The following is a 7,568-nucleotide window of genomic DNA, read 5'->3' on the forward strand; positions in this document are numbered from 1 at the left end:
ATCCCAGCACTTTGGGAGGCTGAGGCGGTAGGCTTGCTTGCGATCAGGAGTTCAAGACCAGCCTGGGCAACACAGGAAAATCCTAGCTCTACTAAGATAAAATGATAAATAAATAACACATTTCTACCATCCCTTAGATTATGCTTTTTCTTGGGGGAGGGAGGGATGAGGGCAGCACATACGGAACTTTGCAGGAAGCAAAGTGCTGTTTTTCAGTACTCTTAAATTTTCAATCCAAGTGCCAGGGCTTTTGCTTTCTTGCTAAATTGTCTTATCCATATTCAGCCCATCTCTCCACTTGGTTGAATCTTCCTGGACACTGATCCTGATCTATTTGTGTCATCAACAAATGTCTCCTATATTTTATTGAGTCGGCCCACTAAAAAGAAAGGATACTATGGCCAGCTTAGCACTGAGTAACGTGACTATTTCCACCCTCCTCTGCATTACTTTCCTTTCCTCCCTTTCTGTCCTCTGGAACTGCCTCATCCTCCATAAGTTCTGGGCACATTAGATAAGGAATGATGATGGTTTTTGGAATCCACAGCCCATGCTCCTTTCCCTACAGTGCTCTGACACACTGAGTGCTCCTTCCACTTGACGAGCCCACCATAAACCCAATCCATAAAAATCCAATCTTTAATATCATCTTTAAATCATTAATATCCCATCCTTAAATCAAATCCATAATATCACTGCAGCTTTGTCAGATGCCTTGCTAAATCCCAAAATGTTGTCTGCTTTCTTGGTCTCAATGGCCTTTCATGTTCCCTATGGTTTGCTTACGTGTTAGGCTGCTGCATCAGACCATCCTGGTTTCAAATCCAAGCATCTGCAAAGCAAGGCTTCAACACAGCTATGAGTTGCAGCCTCTCCACCTATAAAACGAGGAGATAATCCTTCCTGCTTGGAATGATTACATAAGATTATAGACAACACGCAGTAGGGACAAACATGGATTCTCTTCCATTGTGCTTCTGTCTGTTCTGTCTCTTCTACTGTCTCTGCTTAACCAGGTCCCTTCAAGGCCATATTTAAATGTTTCATTCTCTTTGAAGCACTCCCTCATCAACTCAGCCTCGAATTCATCATTATTTGCGCTCCTCCTGCACTTGGTGGTACCTCTTTTGCCATTCAAGATATCTTGCATCTTGCTCACTTACTCATCATCTAGAAATTAAGCTCCTGAATGACAGGCTTCATTTAATTTGCATCAAATTTTCATTCTACACTGTTGGTGTACAATCAATATTATTGAATGTCTGAGTGAATCTTCTCTTCCATTTAGACTGGTCCTGGCACACGTTCATGGCTTACACTTCACGGCTCTGCTATTTTTGTTCTGCTCCTTGGCATCATGTCTGTTCTAAAGTCCCAAATCCTATACCTCCTTCAAAATACAGCAATCTCCAATATATGCAAATCATTCTTTAATTTATTAAGACAGTAACTTTATTAACTCTCATATATTTTAAAGTCTGTGGTTTCTATGATGTGGTGTATTATCACGTCCTAGTTTATATGGTCTGTCTTAAGCAGGGATCCTCCTCAGGTAGAAAGTGTACCTTCTAATTTCTTTCGGAGTTGGTTGGTACTTAAATTATTACTGGATCTTGGATGTCTGACAGTTTTCTTCAAACCCAAACCTGATTCAGGAGACAGTGAACGCTTAAGAGCAGATAATGTCTCTTTTATGCTTTCAGTGCCTTCCACAGAAACTTTAATGCAAGATTCCAGATAAACCTGTGTGTGCAAAGCCTAGGAATCCAATATATTTAAGTAAATGCATCATGACTTTCAGATTACAGATGTTCCTTGGGATTACATCAAAAGTATCCAATAAGTCAAAAATGCATCTAGGCATTTTGCCTAATGCATACAGGCATGGTGGCTCATGCCTGTAATTCCAGCATTTTGGGAAGCCAAGACAGGTAAATCACTTGAGGTCAGGAATTCGAGACCAGCCTGGCCAATATAGTGAAACTCCGTCTCTAGCAAGAATGCAAAAATTAGCCAGTGTGGTGGCGTGTCCCTGCATTTCCAGTTATTCGGGTGGCTGAGGCAGGAGAATTGCTTGAACTTAGGAAGCAGAGGTTGCACTGAGATGAGATCACACCATGCCCTCCAGCCTAGGAAAAAGAGCAAGTTTCTGTCTCAACAATGAAAAAAAGCATTTAATATATCTAACCTACTGAACATCGGAACTTAGCCTACCCTACTTTAAATGTGCTCACTTACATTAGCCTACAGTTGTACAACATCATAACATTTATTTAAAAATAAAGTCTAGAGTATCTCATGTAATGTACTGAATACAGTGCACTGTAGAGTGTTTGTGGTTATGATCACGCGGCTGGTTAGGAGCTTCAGCTCCCTGCCGCTGCCCAGCATCATAAGAGATCAAACCACATGTTGCTAGCACAGAAAAGTATCAAAAATCAGAGTATGGTTTCTAATGAATGCTTATCACCTTCACACCATTGTAAAGTTGAAAAATCATTAAATGGAACCATACTAAGCTGTAAACTGTCTGTATATAATTTATAGAGAAAAACATTTTACTGTTCTTGATTTAAACCTTCTTTCTCTTTTTCCCCCCTTGGTAATGACAGCAGGGAGTTATTGCACTATATATATATATATATATATATATATATATACACACACACACACACACATATATATATATATATACACACACACACATATATATATATATATATATATATATATGATCTTCAGCTTTGATATATATATCTTCTTTGAATATTAAATAGGAAATTTAACACTTTAAGTCATGGGAAGTCACTTTGAGAGAAGATTCTTGGCCGGGCGCGGTGGCTCAAGCCTGTAATCCCAGCACTGTGGGAGGCCGAGGCCGGTGGATCACGAGGTCAAGAGATCGAGACCATCCTGGTCAACATGGTGAAACCCCGTCTCTACTAAAAATACAAAAAATTAGCTGGGCATGGTGGCGCGTGCCTGTAATCCCAGCTACTCAGGAGGCTGGGGCAGGAGAATTGCCTGAACCCGGGAGGCGGAGGTTGCGGTGAGCCGAGATCGCGCCATTGCACTCCAGCCTGGGTAACATGAGTGAAACTCCGTCTCAAAAAAAAAAAAAAGAGAGAAGATTCTTAAGGTGATATACATCCTGTGTTTAGAATTTATAGAAGGTTTTGAAACAAAATTAATAAAAATCACCTTTCTGGTATTACTTGAAGTTGACTGCAAAATGTAAGGTGAAAAAAGAAAAGTCAAAAAGAGCCCTGAGGTTATAATTTGAACTGGCATGCATCAAGATCTATTAACTATCTTGACAGTCTTCCAACAAAAATAATGATTATATTCCATAATCCTTATAAAGTGCTATCATTTAAAATTCAGGTCAGGGATTAACTTGTAAGAAGTGTGTTATGTATACTTTTTCTGTGAAAGGAAAATCAAGTCTATATTATGAAAAACTGAGAAACAAAAGTTGTACATTAAATACCATCAGTTAATTATTTTGGCTTATACCCTAGGGAATGAAAGTAAGTTATCTGAATGCCCTTGATCTGTTACAATAAATATTCATAAGCCAGATATAATAATCTTTGAAAACTACAAAAACGACCTTTGGTTCTTCAGCTGTTTTTTCCAATACTTCTGATGATGGCATTGCAGTGGATTCATACAAGGTATTGACATTGTTACACATTGTAACTTTCACCTGTTTTGTCAATAAATTATCAAAGAGATTTACTATGTCATTGCGCCCTAGTTCTGTACAGGCTTGGGTCTCCATGCATGACGGTGCAACAGAATAAAAGTAAAATGTAGTCCCACTAGTTCTCTGAATTACATTATTTGCAAGTCGTTCCTATTTGGGAATATCAAGTGGACACTGCTCCTTGGGAAAAGATGACTTTAGAGACATAGCACAAAATTATTCCCTTGTCTATTTCGTGCATGTAGTTTCAAAATGTAATGGCTTAGACTTTGGTAGTATTTCCTATATAGCTGCACATTTCAAATACTGGCAAAATACTTGAAAGGCCACAATAAAGCTTGAAAGTTGCTAATATTTAAGGTATGTGGATAATGCACTGAATTTTGAAAAGCCCAAAATAAGAATCATGAAAAGTACAAAATAAGAGTCAGGTGTATTTATAGCATTAAGAAAATTTCAAGGAAACGTCGACTCATCTCACAACACTTAGTCTTTCAGTGTGGGAATTTTTTAAATTAAGAAAATTCTATAGAAACAAAAAAACTCAAAGCTAAAAATTCCAAGCATTATTTGTGAATTTAGAGAAGTAATCTGTACTTAAAAGTATGACTATGGAGTTAAGAATGTTTATTAGACTGCTTTAAAATTCTAGGCAATAAAAAGTTAAATTCACAACACAAGGTTAAATAAAACATTAATTTTGAGAAATTGGACAGATCACACACCTCATTTTCAACAACTATTATTGATAGGGCAATGCAATCCCTAGAGCAGAAGTTTCCAGAATTCTTTCCAAAGTTATCTCAGAATATAAAATGTATTTCTATTGTTTCTGAGAGAATTTTGTTACTTAACCTGCATAAATACGTACATGTAAATTGAAGCATGCATTTAAAGCATCACAGATGCACCAGAGCGTTCTGGCACCACAGCACACCTTTGGAGATCCTAATTTAGATAAGGATAAGCAAGTTGAAATGCCAGGTGTCTCTGCAAAGTCACAGACGTGAAGCTGGGGTTGGCTGGCAGTAGGTCTGCAAACCCCTTAGCAGATAGGCTATCCCTACCTCCCACCCCACACACCATGCTGTTGTCTTACCTACTTCATGTCTCTGCAATCTTTGTAAGCAGGCCTTTAAAAGTATGAATACATTGCCTTAGTAATGTGCTAACTATTCAAATTCCAACATTAAAACACCTTTCTCAGAAACCTAGCATCTGTAATCATTAATAATGCATATCACTGCAGTGGTAGTTGGGGGCTCCCCATGCCTCCTCGTTTTTCTGAATAAGGGTGGTTTAAATTTCCAGGACAGGAATTAGTAATGCCTAAAGAGTTACTTAAGTAATTTAGAAGTCTGAATTTGGTTCTTCCGTAACTTGGGCCCTCTGCAGTTCAGTTCTGGACAGAGCTCTATGAGTGTCACAGGACCAAGGGAAAGAAGAGCCTATAGCTCATGAACAGATCTGGCGTTGGAGCCTGGGAATGGGGTTACATGAGTCTCATCAGAGCCAAACTCTAAGAACAATGGGTTTTAACTCATGTTCCCCAGAAATTTCCACACCCTCATCTAGGAAGGTTGCCTATTTTAGGCTACGTGCTTTATGTACTTAGAGAAAGTATTCTTACCTATTTAGTCTTCTAATAATAACTATAAAATGACTTCTCACAAATAGGAAAAATAGGTCTCTCAGTTGTATGGATTTTAGTTACAGTTTCACATGGTAGAAAGGCTACTAAAGTCTCCGTTTATAAANAAAAAAAAAAAAAAAAAAAAAAAAAAAAAAACCTGAGGGTTGAGGAGAATGTGGAAAGAATGGAACCTAGGGCGATTTTCCAAATGCAGATCACTGGATGATGTAAAGAAGGCACAACTGAGCAATGGTAAAGTCAGTAAACAATATTTTACTGGAACATTTCATAACACAGAAAATCTGAAGTGTAAAGTTACTGTCTTACACAAGGAGGACAGACCCATTTTCAAAGACTAAGATGAATACAATAAATATGGAGTTTACATACTAATTTATACACAGAAACTCTGCCCCATAGCCATAAAATTTATATTCAACAGTGGGACATATAATTTAATCATTTGATTTATTTGACAGGTTTTCCTTACTAAACACAAATAACTACCTGGTTTTCATGTACATATATATTTTTATGTATATAGATATTCAACAATCTGTACAGTTTCTAAACATAAAGCTCCTAAAAGGCACGATTGTCTATACAACATGTACAAAAATGGCTGGAGCTGACACAAAACAACAATTATTGGTCAAAAGTTCATGACTGCACAAAGATTAGTCATGAGTTTATGTCAGAAAAATGTGCTTTAAGGAAAGAGGGTTTTCAAAGAAACCTTTAAGTGTTACTTAAAAAAAAGCAATAAAAAATAAAACCCATTAGGTTGCTATCACAAGCCTGTCCTCGTCATCATCACTGCTCACGTCGCTGAAATGCACAGTGGGCTGCCTCCGGGGCAGTGCTGTGGGCCTGGGCACCTGCCTGTCTGGAGAGAGGGTCTGCTGGCCTGAGGTCTTTGCAAAAACTTCAGCTTGTGCCTTCAGCAGAGGTTGTGACGCGGACACTGGCTGGCCCTGTATGGAAGTGAGTTCAGGCTTGGGCTTCACGTGATTTGCCGAGGCAGCCTTCTCTGTGTCCATTTGACTTGGGCCATCAAGCCTTGCCTGGTCACCTCCGGGGGCAGGTGGATTCAGAACTTTTTTTGCATTTTCCCGCTGGACTTGAGGTGACCCCTGAGGAGACTCGGTCCTGCCGACCTGGTTTGCACCGGCTACAGAAGTCTGCTTGGGTTGTGTCTCACACGCTTTGCTTTGGGAAGCTGGCATTTCAGGAGCTCCCTGTGCATCCACGGTTACTTGACTGACCGAGGGGATTAAGGTGGGCAATGCTATGTTCAAGATCTGGAGACCTGGAATGTGTGCCTGAGGGGCGGGGCTGCTTTGTGGGGAAGGGTTTGCCGTCAGAACCTGCAGTCCGACGGCATTCAAAGCCAGTCCCGGTGGATGGACTTGCGGGGCCAGATTGCTGTTGGCTAGGCCTACAATATTGACAGTTTCCATGCTTAACGAGGGGAGCGACTGCAAGCCTGGGGTACTCAGGTTCTGAAGGCCTGGCACGCGGATTTGGCCGATAGGAATACATGGCACAACGCTGCTTAATTCAGCCACTCCAGCCGGGTTTGTAGTGCCAGACACTTCTGTGACCGTATCCCTGGGAGTACCCAAAGTTCTGTGGACGACACTGACAGCAGGGATCGTGAGCTGCACTGGTCCAGCCGGAAGGGGCACAAACGTAGAGTAGGTGAGGCCAGCGGGTACCACATGGATCCCCCCGACTGGAACCATATTATAAGGTGTCCTTGATTGCTGCTGGGAATGCAAAGGAAGGTGGCTAAACAAATGAGTCTGGGGAGAAGGCAAGCCTGGAGTCGGCTGTAGAGTTATTTGCTGCTTCTGTTCTTGAGGGTCCGGATGCGGCGAGGCCACAGAAGGCATCCCCGCTGCTGTCTGGACGCTGTGCTCCGTGGCAGCAGGAGGAAGTCTTACAGATGATGGGCTCTAAATGACGAGAGAACAATCCTTTTATGACAGGTCTTTCCTAGTCACTGAGCCATGACGCTAGTACTAAATCTACTTCTTCACAAGGCGGTAAAAGTATGTGTATTTGCATGGATAAAAATGATGTTTGCTGCAATGAAATTATTTTTTGATTTTTAAAAATAAACTTCCGGCCGGGCGCGGTGGCTCAAGCCTGTAATCCCAGCACTTTGGGAGGCCGAGGCGGGTGGATAATGAGGTCAAGAGATCGAGACCATCCTGGTCAACA

General features: G+C 40.7%; 1 protein-coding gene across 6 annotated transcripts in view; it reads right to left on the reverse strand.

Moving 5' to 3' along the window:
- Positions 1 to 5,595: 5,595 nt before the first annotated feature.
- HIVEP1 (HIVEP zinc finger 1) overlaps positions 5,596 to 7,568 on the reverse strand; it is a 147,717-nt gene continuing 145,744 nt past the window's right edge. For all 6 annotated transcript variants that reach the window (XM_017526655.2, XM_037737828.1, XM_017526656.1 and 3 more), the window contains one exon: positions 5,596 to 7,300. In XM_017526655.2, coding sequence (XP_017382144.1) covers positions 6,122 to 7,300 — 1,179 coding nt within the window. In that variant the 3' untranslated portion in view covers positions 5,596 to 6,121. The remainder of the gene's footprint in view (positions 7,301 to 7,568) is intronic.

Source organism: Cebus imitator, unplaced genomic scaffold (assembly GCF_001604975.1).
Source record: "Cebus imitator isolate Cc_AM_T3 unplaced genomic scaffold, Cebus_imitator-1.0 Scaffold43, whole genome shotgun sequence".
Taxonomy (NCBI): domain Eukaryota; kingdom Metazoa; phylum Chordata; class Mammalia; order Primates; family Cebidae; genus Cebus; species Cebus imitator.